Source organism: Diabrotica undecimpunctata, unplaced genomic scaffold, assembly GCF_040954645.1.
Source record: "Diabrotica undecimpunctata isolate CICGRU unplaced genomic scaffold, icDiaUnde3 ctg00000614.1, whole genome shotgun sequence".
Classification (NCBI taxonomy): Eukaryota; Metazoa; Arthropoda; class Insecta; order Coleoptera; family Chrysomelidae; genus Diabrotica; species Diabrotica undecimpunctata.
In genome coordinates this window covers 89103-111011 of record NW_027311919.1, presented here as the reverse complement: position 1 = coordinate 111011, position 21909 = coordinate 89103, and the positions used below count along the sequence as shown (strand labels likewise).

Here is a 21909-nt window from a genome sequence, read left to right as displayed (position 1 = left end):
CTTTTATATTCCAGATAGTTATGGCATTAAGAGTAAGTGGTAAGTGCAGATAATATATTTGGCCGTTTCCTCTGCATTTTTGAAGAATCAACATGTTGCTTTGTCCACTTTGCCCATTTTATACAGATGATATCTTATTGAGAAATTTATATTAAAAGCACCCGTGATTGAAATACCCGAAAAATATTTTTGCGTAAAGAGAACAAGATTGTAGTAAGCATTTTACTTGCCTTAGACCTGAAATATTTTTCAGCAGGCAAAACTTCGTGATTTTTAGATTTCGAAATGGTATTTTAACATAAGAGGCATACCATTTACAAGACAATTAAAAACGAAACACATGCACTTGCAAGAAAAATAAGAAATAATCACTGGGAACGCTTCTCAAAAGCAATTAAACATGATTTTTACGGTCTGCAAAAGGCAATATGGCGCTTTATAAGAGGCCAAAGAACTAATAGAACCAAGGACATTGAAAAAGGTACATGGAATGAATAACTAAAAAAGTTGTATGCAGAGGAAGAACAAACGATACTAGAACCGGAAACACTAATAATGACCACAAATGAAGAACTTAATATAAAAGTACAGGAAGTTCGGAAAATACTTGTAAACCTGAAGAACAAAGATGCAGCAGGTAAAAACGGGATAACAAACGAACTACTGAAATATTGTGGAGCAGCTATGATATAACAATTAACAACATTAATTAATAAAATTATATAAAACACAATATAAGACCGGAATAATGGAGAACGAACGAACTATTTCTACTATTAAAAAAGGAAAAAAAAAGCCAGAAAACTACAGAAGTATTTAAACTACAACTAAAATTTTACAAGTGCTAATAAATCAGAGGATAAGTTAAGTAGATGAACAACAGGGTTTTCGTAGTGAAAAATCGTGTACATATATTATATTCGTTATAAAACAAATTGCTAAGAAATCAGTAGAGTATAATAGACAAGCATTTCTGTGTCTGATTGATCTAAAGAAAGCGTTTGACAGAGTAAGACTCAAATATAGAATTCATCTTCTGTATAATAGAGAAGTTCTCCTAAATATTATAAAAACTATCGAAAATATCTACCAAACCAACGAAATGGAAGTCAGAATAGATGAACAACTTACACAACCTATAAAAATAGGCAGCGGAATAAGACAATGGGATTCATTAAGCCCCATGCTCTTCAATTTGATCATGGATGAAATCATCAAAAGCGTTAATAAAGAAGAGGATACAGAATGGGAAACAAAGAAATAAAAATAATCTGTTACGCAGAAAACGCAATATTGATAGGCCAAGATGAAGATAGTCTGCAAAGACTGGTCCACAGATTTAATATAAGAACAAAAAAATTTAATATGACAATCGCATCTCAGAAAACTATAACAATGGTAATCAGCAAAGAATCAACGAGTTGTAAAATAGAAATTGATGGCATTAATATTGAACAAGTAATGGAAATAAAATACGTGGGAATTACACTGTCTAGCTGTGGAGACCTGGACAAAGAAGCGAGAGATTAAGTACAAAATGCAAATAGACTGGCAGGGTGCTTTAATAACACTATATGTCGAAACAGACACATTAACACTGAGATGAAGTAAGAATTTATAAAGCCAGTGTAAGATCAATATTGACATATGCCTCAAAAACAACACCCGATACAGCCATAACGCAAAAGCTACTGGAAACAGCTGGGATAAGAGTACTGAGAAGAATAACAGGAAATACGCTGACAGATCGAAAGAGAAGTGAATATATTAGAACAAAATGTAATGTACAGTATATAAATGAATGGATACAAAATAGAAAAAAAGAAGAATAACCACAAAAGAAGAATGGAGGAGACCCGTGTCGTCAAAATAGCAAGAGAGAAGTCACAAATCGGGAGAAGAAGTATCGGACGACCGTGCAAAATATAGAGTGACATAGAGGTATTAATCCGACAATGAACAAGCAGAATTGATTATAAAGATAAAGAAGAAGAAGAAAAAGTATTTGATTACATTTGAGACAGTCAAACATATAAAATTAATGGATATGGATTGAAGAATTACGTAGTAGAATTTTGTACAAGGATAAATACCTACAGTAATTCTATTAGACAGCTTAGAAATAAGGACTCTAGATTCAATAGTATCTTGGAAGTAAGAGATTAAACACGTGAAAGTAAAATAAAATAAAATAATTAGTATTAGATGTACAGTGCAAGTTAAAAAAGGGCAAATTCAGATATTTTGGAATTATCATAACGGATAATCATCTAAATATTGAAATAATATGCATAAATGCAATAACTGAAGCCATTCTTTTTTCAATTTTAGGTAATCCTCTACCATGCGGCTTTTTGGAATGTCAAAGAATTGTTTGGATCCAATAGAGGAGTATTATTGCTTTTTTAACAAAAATATGTGATATAAAATCAGTACAAAATATAATTATTTAATAAAAGTTTACATTAAATTCGTAGACATTGTAGAGATTAAAAAAATTAATGTCCATAATATCCACCTTTTGCATAGCTAATGATAAGACACTGTTCTAAATAAACAAAAAGTAAACATTCACATGAAAATGGCTGCAAGTTAGACACGTGTTACAAACAATGTATTATCAACTGTCTTATATGTCTAATTAATGTACTTACGAAGGTTCATTCTCCAACACTAACTCCTCAAAATCTAGAATAATCCGGTAGCCAGGTGAGGCAATTATATCGATGTCGCAATTCGCGTTGTCTGGATATTGTCGAGGGAATCCGGGACTGGAAACTGAAGTTCTAGGTTGATCTCTGGAGAGAATAACTGTTTTGTTACAATTCGGGATCCAGCTATCTTCTAGTGGCTCTGAAATAAATTATGTCATTTAAATATATATTGCATCAATTTAAAAAAGCGGATTTGTATTCTTATATTATTTTATGTCAATGAACTTTTTTAAAAGAGTGTTTTCAAAAGAGTGTAATTTAACTTCTAGAACGATATTCAAACCAAGTTTTTTTACCGAATAAAATTTTAATTAACGTATTGGCGTTATTCAAAATAATAATATTCCTATCCACACGGAATCTTAGTTCCTGTAGTTGGCTGTATACCATATATAACAAAAAATTTTACTCAAAATCCTTTATAAAAGGTATATTATTTAAAAAAAACCCAATCGGGCTATATCAGAAAACGTTTTCAGAATCCATATTCCATCATCAGTGCACTTAATTAAAAAGAACGTGAAATTTAAATTTTGACCAAGGTTAATACAAAATGTGGTTAATACTTACTAGGTGGGTATACATGTATTGAGCCACTAAAGATGTGGGTAAAAACCCGTTAAAAGTTGTTTTTTAAATTTAGTTTACATTATATGGTGGTAAATATTGTGATGTTAAAGTTACCAATGGATTTGGTAACATGGCGACGTATGACTCCACGTAAAGTTGCTGGTCCTGAAGACCTGAAAACCTTGAAATTCTTAAAGAAAAACAAAAAAGTCCAAATTGTGTTAATCGTCATGTCTCATTCAATCGAGACTTCCTCCCCCTCCATCGCCAACTATTCTCATAACCCACATCCTTAATTTACTCTTACAACAAAATCTATATTTATTATTATTCGTTCGTCAACTATCCATCTTCCTTAGTTCACTCCAAAACCTCTCTTTCAATACATCACACTCTCCATCTTTCCCCACTTCTTTCTATCCAACCTAAACTTTAAGTCTGGCCTCTATACCTAATGTTTTTCATGCTTCTTTTCGACACCTCTAAATTCAGAGTAGATTATTCGTCATCCCGCTCCTAAACTATTCAGTTCTCATTTTACTTATCCACACATCTAACTCAGGGTTTGGTTTCGGATCCCTGGAGACCTCAGCCTTCTGTAGTCTTTCCTCTTCTCATAATTTTAAAAACAGCACAACTTTCTTTTTTACTTAAATTTAACAGAGCCACCCACAACCATTTTATTTTTACAGTTCTTGTCAAGATATACCAATAGTCTATTAAGCTCATGAACTTTATCCTTTTATATTTCTCATTTACCTAGTGTTGCTTTAAAACAGATTGGGCTTTTTCTTCTTAAGTTATAAGTTGAGTACTGTACGATCATCATATTACAAAAACCACTTCCCAACCATCAATTTTTGTTCATTTCATATATTTGTCAACACACACAAAACAACTAACCAACTTCTTCCGTGAACACCTAATCAGATATTTACGTTCATGAACTTGTAACTTAAAAAGTTTTACATTTACCAGGTACCAAATGTTGTTTTTTAACATACAGGGCCTTCTATGCTAAGCTATAACTTAAATATTACATGAACCTTAGATTACACAAGCTTTTATTTTATTGACTCAACACCACCTTCAAATATAAAATATATCAATTCCTATTTCACCCATCAACAATAAATTTTCAAGAATCCAACTTCTTACATATGTCTATTTTCCATTTTCCAAGTACCAAATGTTGAAAAACCATAAGGGGCCTTATATTAGAATCTCTAATTCACCACTTTAAGACGTATGTATAGTTGGTTGCCTAACGATACCCACACAATTTTTCTCACCACATACAATAATTAATAAAACAATGTCCACCATGTTCTTAAAAATAAATTCAGGACAAATTAACAACTTAAAACAACATTGATGGTTGCTACTGTTACATTATTTTAATTTTACCTTTTTAAATAGCGTTGGCTTCTGTCTTAATTAAACTAACACATAAAGTTACACTGACTGCTTTGTTCGGACTTCCGTCATAACTTGTCAAGACTGTCATTCAATCAGTTGCTTTCATCAAGTCCTCGTAGACACATCGTCTCAGGACCAGCAACATCACGTGGAGTCATACGTCGCCATGTTACCAAATCCACTGGTAACTTTAACATCACAATATTTACCACCATATAATGTAAACTAAATTTAAAAAACAACTTTTAACGGGTTTTTACCCACATATTTAGTGGCTCAATAGATGTATACCCACCTAGTAAGTCATAACCACATTTTTTATTAACCTTGGTCAAAATTTAAATTTCACGTTCTTTTTAATTAAGTGGTTATATACTTTTTAGGTGCACTGATGATGGAATATGGATTCCGAAAACGTTTTGTGATATAGACCGATTGGGTTTTTTAAATTATATACCTTTTATAAAGGATTTTTAATAAAAATTTTTTAATAATATTACTGATTGCTCATATATTTTTTACAGACATATAAGAGTACTTCTGAATATTCAGTTTTTACTTACTTTTACAATAAATGCTGCTTTTTTAAAAAACTTATTATTCAAGTCCAGTATTTTAGTTTGGGCTAAAGAATGTTATAAGGGAACTGACAAAATCGAAGCCAATAAATTCTTTATAAAGCCTTTATACTGTGCCCTTTTCAGGCACGCATAAGATCCAAAAGACACCTGACCGTATTGTCGCCAATATTCAGTAAATTATTAAGGAAGTGTAAACCTCAACTGGTGACGTGTGCCACTCAGTACTAGTAGCCCAGAGAGTGGTACGAGTTTAGTAGTGAAACGGTTGCGCATTTAAAAACATGCGCGAACTTCGAGATATTGTATCAACCATGATAGAGGTAATGGATTTTGACAAGAGCTACGAGTCATGCTGATGCAGTACACAAGTTTACCTGGTGTTTACAAGGTTACAAGCTCTTGTCAAAATCCATTACCTATACTATGACTAACAAGATAAGATGTTACGCATACTGAAGAGAGGGGAGATTGAAGTCGTGACGTAATTGGAGAGTTGCAAGTTTGTAATTTCCATTTAGTTTAAATAGTTCGCGATTGTCATCTAAGTTTATTTTATATTTTATTTGTGTAAAAGTGAGATTTACCTTACTATAAAAATAAGGTGTGCTGTTTTCAATTGTGATAACTATAATTAAAATAAAGGTTTGCTGGTGAAATGTATAGATTTTTTCGGCTTCCCAAATATAACGTTTTATGTAAGAAATGTGCTCACTGCAAGAATGTGTTCTGTACATTTTACTCGTGATGAATTTGAAAAAGATTTCGTGACAGAATTATCAGAAAATGCCAGAAAGTGTAGAAAATTTTGAAAAAATATTCAGTACATCCCCTTTTAGGAAACTGATTAGAGGAACCCTGTAAAAAATTACATAAGGCTAGATTAGCGGAGAGAAATGTTAAAAAACAGTGGTGGCAGATATTAGAGAAGGAAACAAAGTAGGTCTCATCATAACTTGTTTTTATTGTGTTGGATTGTGTGTTTCTTAATTTTTTCTGAATGTTTTTAGCTATTAACTTCCTTTTTTAATAAAAAAAAAAAAATAAACGGAAAATACCACTATTAGTCAGTCGGTAATATATCGAGGATACATCATTTATATTTTTTAAATATCAAACATATAAAATCAGAATTTCGTGTTTATTGAGAGTAAACTAAATGTAACACCAACTACTTACCCTATCGGCATAGTGGTTTTTTCCTAGTTTTTCCTTATAATTTACTATGGAATCACTAATAGAAAAAATTTACTGTTATCATGGCATGTGGGTTGTGTTTTAAAGACGAATTACATGCTATTATTTTTTCTGGCGGTATTCGCAAGTCAAACTTGATTTCATGTAATCGAATGAACTATCTTACAATAAAGTCGTCCCAGGAATGCAACTCAGCAATTATTGGCAATAACACTTTAAAGTCGTCTACTTTAAAATGTATAATGTATGTCTGAATTGTCAATATAAATAAGTCAGATAAAATTAAATTATTAGAAGAATTTTTCACCAAGTAACAAAAAACTGTTTAATTTTTTGTTTGTATTTTGGGAACGATTTTTGAAGTGGAGATTGAAACGTCAATAAACTTCAATTTTAACCTTCAATTATGGCTTATTCCCATTAAAATAGTAATTACTTTAAAATGCCACAAGAAATTAGCTTCAAAGACGCTGGTAACATGTATTGAAATTACATGTTATATTATTTTATAGTGATTAATTATCTGTATAAAAAGTTTAATTTGTATATTGTACATATTTGAAAATATTTATATTCTGTATGTATCAATAAATAATCTTTAATAAATAGTTTTGAGATATCCTTATGTGTTCGATTATTCTAATTATTAAACCTCTTAAACTTATTTCCGTCTAGTTTCTTCTTATAGTTTTTTATTATATTGTTCTTGTCTTTTATAAACAAATTACAGAAAAAAGTCGTTTAATATTATTTTGCTAATTCAATAATTTGATCACAGAATGCATTCACATCCCATTTAACTTTAACAAGAGTTCAAATTCTACTCTCCAATTACGTCATGCGCGAACACGACCGATTTTGCGCTACGGGAAGATCCTATCTTCCTATTTTGTTATCACGGTATTAACTTGTCAGTCTGTCGGTCATCAGTGAACAGTGCAAACGTAAATTACTCTGATATTCTCGGTACTGGACAGGTAACATGCGCTATAGTCCGCAGCTATAAAACGTCACCATGAATGCAATATTTCCTTCAAACTTTTTTGTCAAGAAATGACCAGTATAAGTAAGAAATAGTATGACGAATTGGAGGCTGATTCGGAAGATGATATAGTCGACACTGATCAAAATATATTTGATGTAAGTTGATGATGATACGACAGATTGTAAACAAAATGTTTCTGAATCTGAACAAAATACACAAGAGTCTGTTATTGAGAAAGAACAAAAACCGCTGACGGTGAACATAATTGACCAAGAATTGGATTCTGCAAATGTTGTAGAAAGGGCGACAAACGGTCGATGATGCAGCTTGCGCAGAAAACGAGCAGCAATACCAAAGCAAATGATTTTTCAAATTTTTTTTTAATAAATTCTGGTAAATCAATTTATCGTAAGGAACAATTTTAAATTTTTATGTGAAGAAAATTACGAAAAAAAAATGCAACTCAGCAATTATTGGCAATAACACTTTAAAGTCGTCTACTTTAAAATGTATAATGTATGTCTGAATTGTCAATATAAATAAGTCAGATAAAATTAAATTATTAGAAAAATTTTTCACCAAGTAACAAAAAACTGTTTAATTTTTTGTTTGTATTTTGGGAACGATTTTTGAAGTGGAGATTGAAACGTCAATAAACTTCAATTTTAACCTTCAATTATGGCTTATTCCCATTAAAATAGTAATTACTTTAAAATGCCACAAGAAATTAGCTTCAAAGACGCTGGTAACATGTATTGAAATTACATGTTATATTATTTTATAGTGATTAATTATCTGTATAAAAAGTTTAATTTGTATATTGTACATATTTGAAAATATTTATATTCTGTATGTATCAATAAATAATCTTTAATAAATAGTTTTGAGATATCCTTATGTGTTCGATTATTCTAATTATTAAACCTCTTAAACTTATTTCCGTCTAGTTTCTTCTTATAGTTTTTTATTATATTGTTCTTGTCTTTTATAAACAAATTACAGAAAAAAGTCGTTTAATATTATTTTGCTAATTCAATAATTTGATCACAGAATGCATTCACATCCCATTTAACTTTAACAAGAGTTCAAATTCTACTCTCCAATTACGTCATGCGCGAACACGACCGATTTTGCGCTACGGGAAGATCCTATCTTCCTATTTTGTTATCACGGTATTAACTTGTCAGTCTGTCGGTCATCAGTGAACAGTGCAAACGTAAATTACTCTGATATTCTCGGTACTGGACAGGTAACATGCGCTATAGTCCGCAGCTATAAAACGTCACCATGAATGCAATATTTCCTTCAAACTTTTTTGTCAAGAAATGACCAGTATAAGTAAGAAATAGTATGACGAATTGGAGGCTGATTCGGAAGATGATATAGTCGACACTGATCAAAATATATTTGATGTAAGTTGATGATGATACGACAGATTGTAAACAAAATGTTTCTGAATCTGAACAAAATACACAAGAGTCTGTTATTGAGAAAGAACAAAAACCGCTGACGGTGAACATAATTGACCAAGAATTGGATTCTGCAAATGTTGTAGAAAGGGCGACAAACGGTCGATGATGCAGCTTGCGCAGAAAACGAGCAGCAATACCAAAGCAAATGATTTTTCAAATTTTTTTTTAATAAATTCTGGTAAATCAATTTATCGTGAGGAACAATTTTAAATTTTTATGTGAAGAAAATTACGAAAAAAAAATGCTTAATGTTTGGTTAATAAGGTTATTTTTCTCTAAACTTAAATGCCAATTTAAATTGTTTAAACAAGCCGTTTTAACTGAAATAACTGCGTAATCAGTATTGAGTATTCCCCGCTCTAGGTCTTATTATTTCTTGCATTTTCTCGGCATTATTACAAGTAATTTTTGGATATAACCTTTGAAAATTGTGAATTAAACAATTTATATTTATTTTAAAACAAGTTCCTAACACTGTATGTACAATAAATTAAATTTACAAAACAATTTCATTTATTTCCTCTGCAGAAAGTAGTATTTTATGTTGTAAGCTCTGATTAAATCAATAAATCAAAACATTAGTGTAATCAACATTTGTCAAGTTGTGAATTCGGGCGATTTTTCAAGTGTCAAATTTAAGTGAAATATACCCTTGTTGGTTATTACCACTAAAAGCATTCAACTGGCTATAAATACGTTTTATCTGTGACTATTTTGAGAAGCATAATTGTATATTTGTCCTGCAATTTAAAGGAGTATTCAACGAAAATATTTTCACATTTGCGATAAATGCATGAATTTATCGTATGCGAGAACATAATTGTACATTCAATGGTACACGATACCCGAGGAAATGATGCCAATAGAAGATAGTAAATGATCACTTAATGACGTCCTTTAAATCAGATATGGCTTTTTCTTTATTTATATATGAGATATTTAAAATTCGCATTAACTAAAGCATTTTATATTATAAAATAAAAGGTAAAATCTCAGTGGTTGGCTGTATACCATAGTTTAAAAGAACTTACAAATAAGTAAAGACATCTGATCACATGGGCAAGAACAAACTGAGAACAGTAACAGGAATGTAAACTGGGCATGCACGAGTAAGAGAATTCATGAATAAAATATGACATCTACAATAGAGACCTTAACTGCAGACTCTGTAATATGGAGCTATAAACTGTAAAACATATATTATGCGACTGCGAGGCGCTGGACCGTAAAAAACAAAAACAGTATGGGCACTCAAGAAGAAACTCTGGTATATTTGGAACACACCAAGCAGAAGACCTGTACAAATTTCTACAGAGTAAACACATTCTAGACTATGTGTAAGAAGCAAAAATGGGCAACAAACATAATTAGCTTTGGCGTAATTGATAATGGAGATCTTTTTGATCAAACAGAGCCGGAGAGAAAAAAAAAAGACTTCTGATATATGGATATTTCAATATTAAAATTTACCCAAAAGGAATACAAATAACATCAAAACATTTTTGGTTCAGTCGGACCATAATCAGTGACATATGACTCACACACAAGGTCAATGTTATAGAATATGACTTTAAAGGAACATACATTTTCTCTTCTCACACTCCATATGCTATCATCAGTCTAATTGCTGCTCTATATATTTTTGCCATTGTTTTTGCTCAGGTTTTGGTCTTCAAGTAGTCAGTGATATTTTCAGTATATTCCTTCATCATGTCATTGTAATTGTTTCGCTTATTTCTTTACTGCTTCTACATATGTTGTCCAAATATTTTGCATTATTTTGATTAAATATTAGCCTTGTTTTCGTTGCATCTCTTATTACCTTTAGAAATGTTTCTTTTAGCTTTTGTTGGTCATGCGGTACCAATGCTAGATCGTTTGTGTATCCTATTATTTGTATTGAACTTTGAATAATTGTCTTTTCCAGCCTTTAAAACTCAGTGTCTCTGATTACTTCTTCTAGTATGATATTACAAATATCGCCGTTGACAAACTATCTCCTTTATTGATGTCGTTTCTATCTCCTTTGTTTATTTTAACCCTTTCTAATGAGTTCTCCATTTTCATTCTAGTGAGTCTCATTAAATTTACTGGTATTTCCTCTTTTTCACTTTTTACTTTTTCATTTATTTTAATAATTATTGTTTGTGTACGCTGTCGAAGGCATGCTGTAAGTCGATAAACAATATGTGTATATACTGTACACAATATGATACTGTACTATAATTTTTTTCTATATAACAGCTCTATAGTTGTTGCACTTATATTGATCCCTCCTTCTAAAAATTGGTGTGATGTGTTCGATTTTCCTTTGTACAGTCATATTTTCGTTCTCCCAAATTTTGACCACTAACTTGTATATCCGTGTCAGCAGCTCCTGTACTCTGTTTATAATCAGTCATATGGCCCCAGAAATTTGTTTAGTTTTGGTTGCTTTACTATATCTATGAATTCTAGATCAGCAGGTGCGTCTTTCTCTGCATTACTATTATCTGTTACTCCTTCATGTTTGCATATATCTCTTGGCTGGTTTTGTATCTTCTTCTTCTTCTAATGGCGCTACAACCCTTTGTGAGTCTTGGCCTGCTTAACAATGTTCTTCCATTCTGCCCTGTCGGATACTTTCCTTCGCCACTGCCTGATGTTCATGGTTTTAAGATCCCTCTCTACGTCGTCTATCCATCTTTTACGGGGCCTTCCTCTTGTTCTGTTTCCTTGGGGCTTCCATCTCTGGACTACTTTTACAGCTCGATTATCTGGCATTCTTTCTAGGTGACCAAGCCAGTTTAGTCTTTGTGATTTTACAAATCTGGTTTTGTATAGATCCGTAAAATATTTTCTCCAATCTTTTTTGTTTACATTTATGGTTGTTTTTTTGTACTATATTGTTTTATATATATACATATATATTCGAACAGTACTTATCATTATTTATTCTTATCTATTGCATTTGTCAAAAGCTCCATGCCACTTCTGTATCCTATAGCGTATTGTGGCTTCCTGCTATTCTGTTCGATTCTGTTTCAGCTGTTCCTGTCGTCTAATGCTCTAGCGATTTATTTCTTGCGAGGTTTTAACATTGACTTTTTTGTGAAATTCTTCATCAATGATGCTTTTAAATTTTTTGTTTTCTTGTGTTCTTATTATTTGTTTTGAAGTTTCTATTATGCCCTTTTGTATGTCGCTCTATACTTTTTCTTTATCTTTGTTGTTGTATCTTATCAGTATTCATTTTCAATTTTTCTGTTCCATTTCTATAACATTCCATTTTCACTTTTTCAAAATTAACACATGGTCTATTTAATTTTCATCCGTTCTTCCTAGTACTATCTATGTTATCCTGTGTTCTTTTTTGTGTTTATGTTTAGAACTAACTATATATGTGACGATTTTTTCTCCAGTATCATTTGTGACTATATCTATGGTTTATTTGTCTGTAAAAATTTGATTGTAATTTTTCCTTCTCTTCTTTGCATTTAAGTCATCCATTTTTATTAAAATGTCATTCATGGGAATATTTTCACAGGTTTAATTTAAGATATCACAAAATTCTACTTTGTCGTCTTGAGTTGTTTCTCCAATAGCACCGTAGCAGTTAAGTATCCATATGTTTGCTTATTTATTCTTTATTCTGATATAGGATATTCTTTCATTAACTTTTTTAAATTGTTTTAGTTTTTCCCTCTCCCATTTTTTCTCTATTTGTTTTCTTCTAGATAGTATATTGTAAAATCTTTCTTCTTAATTTAGCCGTATTCTTCCAACATATTTTCCGCAGAGCTAGAATTTCTAGTTGATATTTTTTATTTTTAAGATTATTTATCGTATCGTAACTAATGCTAAACCATGATTTTGATATTTCAAAATCCAAATCAATGGGCTTAATTTTTTTTTAATTAAAAGTGAAACTGGAACAAAACTATGAAGTGGAGATATCTAGGATTGGCTAGTATACCTGTTGAATACAAAGCATGTGATGTTCGTGTGTATCAAGGTATAAAAAATGCTTATTAAAAGCTTAAAAAACTTTTATTTTAAAGAAGATCTTTTCGGAATTAAATCATTCCAGTTTAATAAAAAGTTGTTAACAAACATTGTTTGGCCACAGAAAAACACTGGAAGGACATCAGTAACGTGAACAATCCTCATAAAATTTACAAAGGTAAGTTAAATTAGCTAATTATTAAAAACTAAAAATGGGGGCATCTAACGTGACCCCCGGAGCTGGTGAGATTTTGTTGACTTACATTACCTCTGATCTGTGCTATTTTGTTATTTTCATAAGCCATTTCTACTGTCGGGTCTGTTATCATAAACGTCATAATCATAGGTATCGACTCTCTGCACTCCGTTTTAATTTTTGAACATCCACTTTCGGTACCTTGTGGTCTGTCAGTTAATTTCTCCTTCTCATTACTTGATCCCTTATCAGGGCGTAATGACACTTTTAATATTATTGGCTTGCTGCCTCCATTGGATGCGATCCTGTGCTATATGGACTGTTTTATGTAAAGTTTTTTCCACCAGAGTTTTCGTTTGGTCCATCGTGTTGGAGATCTTCCTCTTGGTCTTCGACCTTCTACTTTTCCTTCTACGACCAATAGTTCTATGGTTCTCATATTTCTGACTATATGGCCAAAGTAAATTAGGTATGCTCGTTTTACTTTTTTAATAGCCTGTCTTTTATATGAAGCTTTTATATGAACCTACAGGTTGGTAATATGTTCTGTCCAGGACATGCGTAGAATTTTTCAATAGATTTACATTTAAGTTTACCATTATCCTTATCCCCGTTAAATTATTTCCGTAAACATTCAGCATCATGTACCCTATTTTCTTTCTAATTCCCTTATCATTTCATGTTCTATTTCCCTTATCTTTTTGTTTCTTTTCTAATTATTGCCCGTGTCTCTCGTTCAGTTTTTATTATGCCAGACTCTATATATAAGTTTTTCCAGTTTAAAGTCTAGTCTTTATCCAATTTAATGACTTCGCTCAGTTTAGCATTTATCTGAAGTTTAGTTTGAATAGAGTATTCTAGTTTGTATTTAATACCCTTCTTATTGTTGTTCTTTATATTTAGCCTTTAGTTTTCTTTCCCTTTGTCTCCTTAATTTTGTTCTATTTTATCAATTACTTTTTAAGTTCCTACTCAAACTCCATATTTCTTTTCTTCAATTTTATAATAAACTCCAAAGTCTTTCTTTTCTATCTGCGCAGGTTTTTTATTTATCATATCATCGTTCTTTGACAGAATTTCACGGATCATTTGCAGAATTTGGTTATTTTGGTTAAAACTCTTTTTTTGCCTTACTCTTTTTAAATACCTATTTCTGCATCTATATTCTTCTTTTCTAATTCTCTTCACTGCGACTCTCATACTCTCTTCTTGTCGTTAACGGTCTGCTCCATACTGTCCAGGTGGCCATTTAACTAACCGTAATAGTATATAATATTACTTATAATGACATAATCTAATATTCAGCCAGAAAACTACAGGGGTATAAACTTGTTAAATGCTGCCCCAAAACTTTCTAGACTAATGAATCAAAGGATAATTTTAGTAGATGAACAACAGGGTTTTCGTACTGGAAGATCGTGTACAGCTGCAGTATTCGTCATGAAGCAAATTAATGAAAAATCACTATAGTATAATAGACCAGTATTTGTGTGTCTTATTAACTTGAAGAAAGCACTTGACAGAGTAAGGCTCGAAGATGTATTCCATCTTCTGCGGAATAAGACGTCAGACAGAATATTCATGGATGAAGTCATCAAAAGTATCAATAAAGGAAGAGGATACACAGAATAAGAAACAAAAAAGTAAAAATTCTCTGTTACGCAGACGACGCAATATTGATAAACCAAAATGAAGAAAACCTGCAAAGATTAGTCCACAAATTTAACATAACAAAATAATAATTTAATATGACAATTTCATTTTGGAAAAATATAACAATAGTAAGTACCAAAGAACCGGTGGGATGTAAAATAGAAATTAAAGGCGTCAGTATTGAACAAGTAATGGAAATAAAATACCTTGAAATTACACTGTTTAGCTATGGAGATCTAGACAAATAGTCTAGACGCGTCTTGATTTTAGCATAAATTTAGGGTGGCAGTAAATAATATCAATATTGTTCTAAAGCTATTTTCCTGTGGAATTTTAAACTAATAACTATTTAAATGGGAATAAGCCACAAATAAAGGGTAAAGTAAGTTTATTGAGGTTTCAATTTTCAATTCAGAAATCGTTTTTAAAATATAAACATTAGTAAATTAAACAAATTTTGTTTTTTTGTTACTTGGTGAAAAAGTCTTCTAATAATTTAATTTTATGTGACTTATTTATATTGACAATTTAGACATACATTATACATTTTAAAGTAGACGACTTTATGCTAAATGATATTGCTAATATTGTTGAGTTGCATTACTGATCGACTTTACTTGTAAGATAGTTCAGTCGATTACATGAAATCAACTTCAACTTGAGAATATCTGTTAGAAAAAAATCATAGTATATAATTCGTCTTTAAAAAGACAACCACATGCCATGATAACAGTAAAATTCTCCTGTTAGTGATTCCGTAGTAAATTATTAGGAAAAAACCAGGAAAAAACCTCATAATACTATCCCGGCATGGTAAGTATTTGGTCTTACATTTAGTTTAAACTCAATAAACACCAAACTCTGATTTTATGATTTTATATGTTTATAACTTAAGAAACATGATGTATTCTCGATATGTTACTGACTTAATAATACTAAATAAACTTACCATCAATAAACTTACTTTAGCCTTTAATTGTGTCTTATGCCCATTTAAATAGTAATTAAAATAAAATTAAGATAGCTATGATGGTAACCAACGCTCTAAAGGGACATGGTACATAAAGAAGAATAACCAAGTCACTGGAAAACAAAATAAAATATACAAAATACTTCACAAATTTAAAAAATATCTGACAGACTACCAAAGAAGATCATTAACACCACACTACAGCAGGACACCACACTTATATGGAGTTCCAAAAATTCACAAAGACAACGTATCCCTTAGATCGATTTGCATCAGCATGGGTTCTCCTTACAATAGACTATCAAAGTTCCTCCTACACAATAATACAGCCTCTAGCATATAACACAACATGTTTTATCAAAAACTCACAACAACTATTGCAAAAACTGGCAGAAATAAATTACAATTCTAACAATATGCTAGTCAGTTTTAATATTGTCAATCGTTTTACACTAACAATAAAAACCAAAATAAATGTATCAGCTATCTTGGAGCTACTTTGCACTTTGCACGGATAACACTTATTTTTTACTAGATAATAATTTCTATGAGCAAAACTTGGGATTAGCTGTAGACTCATCTGAATCTCAATTATTGGCATGGCTATTAATTCATCTGCCGTTTAAAAAATTAAGATATTTATCTCAAACAGTTGTTAATTTTCGTAATGAATAATAGTTAAGAAAATGTATAACCAAGAAGAACACTTCTTTTAAAGAAGTGTAAGTACTTTTTTAAATTAAAATCTGTGTTTTGTAAAACATTAATCAAGTAAATGACAGAGCTTTATTTAGCTCCTGATTGACAAAAACTCGTTATAGAAAAATCTAAAGCATACTCTCTGAAACACTCAAAAACAACTTTTTGTCTTTATTTAGTCCCATTAATTATCGATGAGCTTTTTATCTTTCAGTTTCAATGGTATTTATAAGGCTGATGAATAATTCAATACGGTTTGCTTTTAGCCCATCCATAAGTTAGCAATCTACAAAATCCACATTTTTATATTTTTACACAATTTGAATACTCAAAAGCTGAAAGAAAATTGTCGAAAAGCAGCTTATAAGAAAAAATCGATGGATTCTTTAAAGTTACCTCAAGTCATGAACAGAGACGGGGAAAATTATTTACAAAGGGATTTTGAGGATAAGAGTATATAATATATATTTACTACTACTAAGGATTTCCACAGTTTTCACTGTCTTCCTTCACTCAACCGTTTTCTCCAATTTTCCCTGTCATTCCAGTCTCCATCTCGCAGGGTTCTTTTCTCCATAGCCTCGTCGATTTCATCTCTGAATGACCTTCGGGGTCTTCCTCTCTTTCTTCTTCCAATCGGGCTCCATTCTGTGATTTTGTTTATCCAGCGTCCTCTGTCCGCTCTTCTGACGTGGCCGTACCAGGATAGTCTCGATATATATTTGTATCTATTTATTCGCTAAATAAGGACTGGTACTTGCTTTATTTAAGCATTATGTGCTTCTAGAATGATAACTGATTGCATGATCTTCAGTTTATATACTGCTGCTAATCGTTTAATATGTCCTTACTGCCGACGAAAACTAGTTAATCAAATGTTTTTGTCTATCTTGAATTATGCATTTGATATGCATGATAATATTTTTTATGTCCTAGTTCCAGATTTAGCCATACGGCTCACACTCCCTCTAAGGGGAAAATTCACTCATCCCAGATACCTACGGTATCAAAAGGATTGAGCTCTGGTGGGACTCTTTCCATGTTATCGAGTCCTAGGTGACTTGGTATGTCGGTGTATCTCCCAAAAATTTTCGTACGCATCTGGACGTCGAAAGTAACACAGCTTTCTGCATAATCTTATATAGATGTTCATTTAGACCCAGCTTTTTTATGTTTTCTAGGAGGCTCTTCGGGATGACTCCAGTGGTAGAAAGAATAATAGGTATCGTCTGGGTACTTTCCATTCTCCATTGTCTCCTGATTTGTATTTCTAGATCTCTGTACTTGGCGATCTTTTCGTTGTATTTAACACGTAAATTATTGGTGTTGGGTATCGCCACATCAATAAGTGTTGTTTGCTTAGTAATTTTATTAACTAGATGTCCTAGTTTATTATTGTGTTTTTATTGCTCAGTTACCAACTACGTAATAGTGTACTTGATACTCGCGCGGGCATAAAGTGTACTTTATGGCCAACACAGGCGTAAAGATACAAACAAAAAGATAATAAGATTTCCGTAGCGTAGAAACATAACACGGACGATAGAATGTCTACTAGTAAGTATATTGTAAAATGAAATCGAATTTTCGGATTTTTAGAACATATTTATTTGTAGATGCAATAACGAACTAGTATGACATAAAAGTTTGTACGCACCGCTGGTATTAATAGATGTACATGCCCTCGTGTGCGTTCATAACGAGGCGCCGACCCTCGGTCGGACCATAGGATAGATCGCCACGTAAAATAAATGCATTACTTTAAAAATTCCAGTGTTCACCGTCAACGCGCAGCGCCCAGCCTAGAGCCAGGTATCAGACCATGGAGTTGGACCCATGGTACAAGTACCATGAGTGGGACCATAGTATTCCATTCCAGGTAGTATTTTTTCAATTCTCGTCCGTAGTACTCTACGATCGACACTATAACACGGCATCTCGACTTATACGAGGTGCCGAGCACCGAGTCTCGCTGCGATCAAATAAATGCATTTTATTTTAAATTCTAGCATTCACTTCACTGTCATAGGCCAGAGAAATAAGCAAAAAAAAAGTACCCTGTTTTTGACCCTCGTCCGGCAGGCAAACGATAATTGTTTTGAGTAGTATGGTCCTCTGTAACAAAAACCTATATGTTTCCTGCAGTCGATTTTTTGGACTTAATTAGTTATTAACAAATTAAGGTCAAAAAACGAAACATTTTTGCTTTTTTCGTCTATCAGCAAAAAATGAAGGATTTTAAACAAATTTTAGAAAAGAAGAAACTTATCAGTTACATAAAAACTTTTAAAATAACGTTTTCTAAATATTTCTATCTTTATTTGTTGCTTAGGAAGTTGAAAAATAAGTAAAAAATTTTGGTTTTTTATAAATACTTTTTTGAAAATAAACTTATAACGTCTATATTTTATGGAATGCTGTGTCTTATAGTGCTTAAAATATAATTAAAATTTCAAAGTGATGGGTAAAATAGTTTAAAAGTTATTTTATTTGTTTATCCCAAAATAATTTTTTTTGCAACAATATAAGTCAGAAAATTATATTTTTAGTAATTGTAAGGGTAGTTTCTGAAAGAAAAATACTTGTTCTAATATTTACAATAAAAAAAAATTAAGAAAATTAATTTTAAATATTGCAAAATAATTTTGCAAAAACATGTCGATTTTTTACTTATAAACAATTCGAATAACTTTTAAACCATTTCCTGTAAGAATATTATTTTTTTATATTTAGAAAGCATGAATTTTTTTACAAATTCAAAAGTAAAAAAAATTATTATAAAATAATTTGGGACAAAGTTAGCCTCTTTTTTTATTTAATTCATAGCAGCTTTGTTTATAACAATTAAGAAATCTAATTAGCCTTATTTGAAAGAATATACTTTATAGTTTTTATGTATTAGCTTCTAAAAATATTGCCTTTTAATGGAATCGTCCAAAAAACTTCAAAATGTGTTCTTTAAAATTAGACGACTTTGAAACTCGCGGAAGCTGAAGGGAGGGGGAAGGAGCTGATAACTGTATCGCTGGTCCTTTTTTATGTATTTCAACGTTTCTTTTTGAACTTGTATGTACTTTTTGCGTACATTACGAATATGCATTAGTTTAATAAATAAATTGTCAACTAAACCACCTAATTTGTTTATTTTTTTTTTAATATTATTTAAGGTATTTATTTTAATAAGATTTAAATGTAAAATAGAAATATTTCTGAATAATGTATACTTCTTTAATAAAATTGTAAATAATTTATTAATAATTTGATATGATAGAAATAAAGTTAGAATAATTTCTTTTCCCACAAATTTTACTTATATATTTTTTTATCCTATCTATGTAAATTTATCAATATATTTTTTACAATATTGTAAGTAAATCCATGGTAGGTCCAATGGACCTATGATTAACTATTTAATTACTAGCGGATTTTTTAAAATATTTTCCTTATTATTTTAATGTTACAACATAAATAAATGTATTTTATAAGGAAGTAAATAATTAAACAGATTTTGAATGCGTAATATTGTCCATATATGGAGAAAAACAAAAAAAAAACGAAACTATTTATAAAATTAATAAAAATATATTTAATAAGTGAAAAAAACAACATAGATATGTGTATTATATTTATTTACAGATTTAATATATATCTCATTATTATTTATTAAAACATTCCTCGCACATTTTTTTAGTATGGATACTCAAACATAAAAATTTGCTACACCTTTCGCAAGAATATTGAGTCTTGCATTGTTTCTTCGTTTCTTTGTAACAAGCTGCACAGTGTTTTCTTTTACTTCGGTTTGAACTATTTGCTGCTCGATCCTTTACATGTGTCTCTTCTTGTTCAGGTTTATAAGGTTCTAAAAGAGTTTTCAGTTTAGTCGGTAAACTTTGTATTGTTGATCTCCTCTGTAAATGTGGAGTTACTACACTTTTTGCCAAATTTTTCAAAAAGATCCGCCTCGTAATATACTCTGCCCCATTTCCAAAAGAAATAATCATGGAGTTAATTCCGGCTATATTTAACAAGTGGTAAAATATCACCATAGGCCATCTTCTCGTAGCTCGTGCTGTATCATAAGTGATACATAATTTATCCACAACGTCCACGCCTGATTTTGTTTCATTGTAAAATTGTATTATCTCCGGTTTCTTATCGGTGTCAGACGATACAACTGAACTTGACATGTGATAACTAGACAACAATACAACTGTCTTGTTTTTTTTTTGGTACATATGATACAAGTGTCTCGTGTTTAGTATAACCAAATAAGCTATCATATTCATTGCGATTTTTGGGCAATGCAAAATCTGCCGGAATTTCTCGTCGATTTTTCCTCACGGTTCCTACGAAGGACAATTTTTGTTTTTCCAGTCCTTTTACAAGGTTCAAACTCGTAAACCAATTATCGGCAGTAATATTCCTGCCTGTGCCGAAAATTGGTTCTGCCAAACTGCATACAATTGCATCTGCAGAATTACTCTGCCTGTAAGGTCCTTCCGGTCGTTGCCCGCAATAAATTTCCATATTATAAGTATAAAAAAGGTTTGCATCACATAAAGAGAATATCTTGATTCCGTACTTTCTCGGTTTGGTTGGTATGTTCTGTCTAAATTCGCAACGTCCTCGGAATCCTGGCAACATTTCATCAATTGTTGTGTTTTGTCCAAGGCTATAATAGTCTTGCAATTTTCCAAAAAATAGTTAAAAATATTTCTCACTGAAGCTAATTTATCTGTTGCTTGTCTTTGAGGCCGTGTGGTTTTTTCATTGAAACAGACACATCTTATAAGAAATCTAAATATTTTTTCAGACATTGTCATTCTAAATATATTTATACTAAAGTCATCAACTGAAAAATAATCTGAAAGGTTTTGGTGACTACCTTTAAAAAGCCCTAACAAATACAGAAGGCCTAGAAATGCCTCCATTTCTATCCTATCTGTTTCTCTACAGTCGCTTATACGCGCAAACTTTTCTTTCAAAACATTTATATAAATATTTGTTTTCTCCACCAGTATAGACCATATTCGGTCATCAAAGAATAATCGCCAACAATCCAATTCACTTCTGGCGCCTTTTGCGATTTGGCTTACAACACCTGCCAAGTTTACTAAAATATTATACCGAGGAGTTTGAGTTATTGCCCAGGACTTCTTCCTCCATTTTGTTCCATCTCCACCTGCAATAATAGCATAATTTATTGTTAACAATTTTTTTTTAATATTTTGAGATGAGAAATTGTATTTAGATAAAAAATATACTGCACGATTGTCACAATTTATATGTATTATACAAATTCGAGAGGAATTTCAAAAAAATGAAGTGGCACATGAAACACTGTTTATATAATAGCAAAAAAATTATTACATAACCTGACTTACCATTATAAAAGTTTTCGCTTTCGGCGCCCACCATGTCTTCTGTATCTACGTCGTCGATTTTATGATCGGTATCAGAATCCATCGA

The 21909-nt window shown here is 31.3% G+C and overlaps 1 protein-coding gene across 1 annotated transcript in view; it reads right to left on the bottom strand.

Moving 5' to 3' along the window:
- Nucleotides 1-21909, bottom strand: part of LOC140431277 (uncharacterized) — a 249021-nt gene that overhangs the window by 203165 nt on the left and 23947 nt on the right. Inside the window, exon 3 of the mRNA XM_072519211.1 lies at nucleotides 2655-2853. Within this exon, the coding sequence (XP_072375312.1) occupies nucleotides 2655-2853 (199 nt within the window). The remainder of the gene's footprint in view (nucleotides 1-2654; nucleotides 2854-21909) is intronic.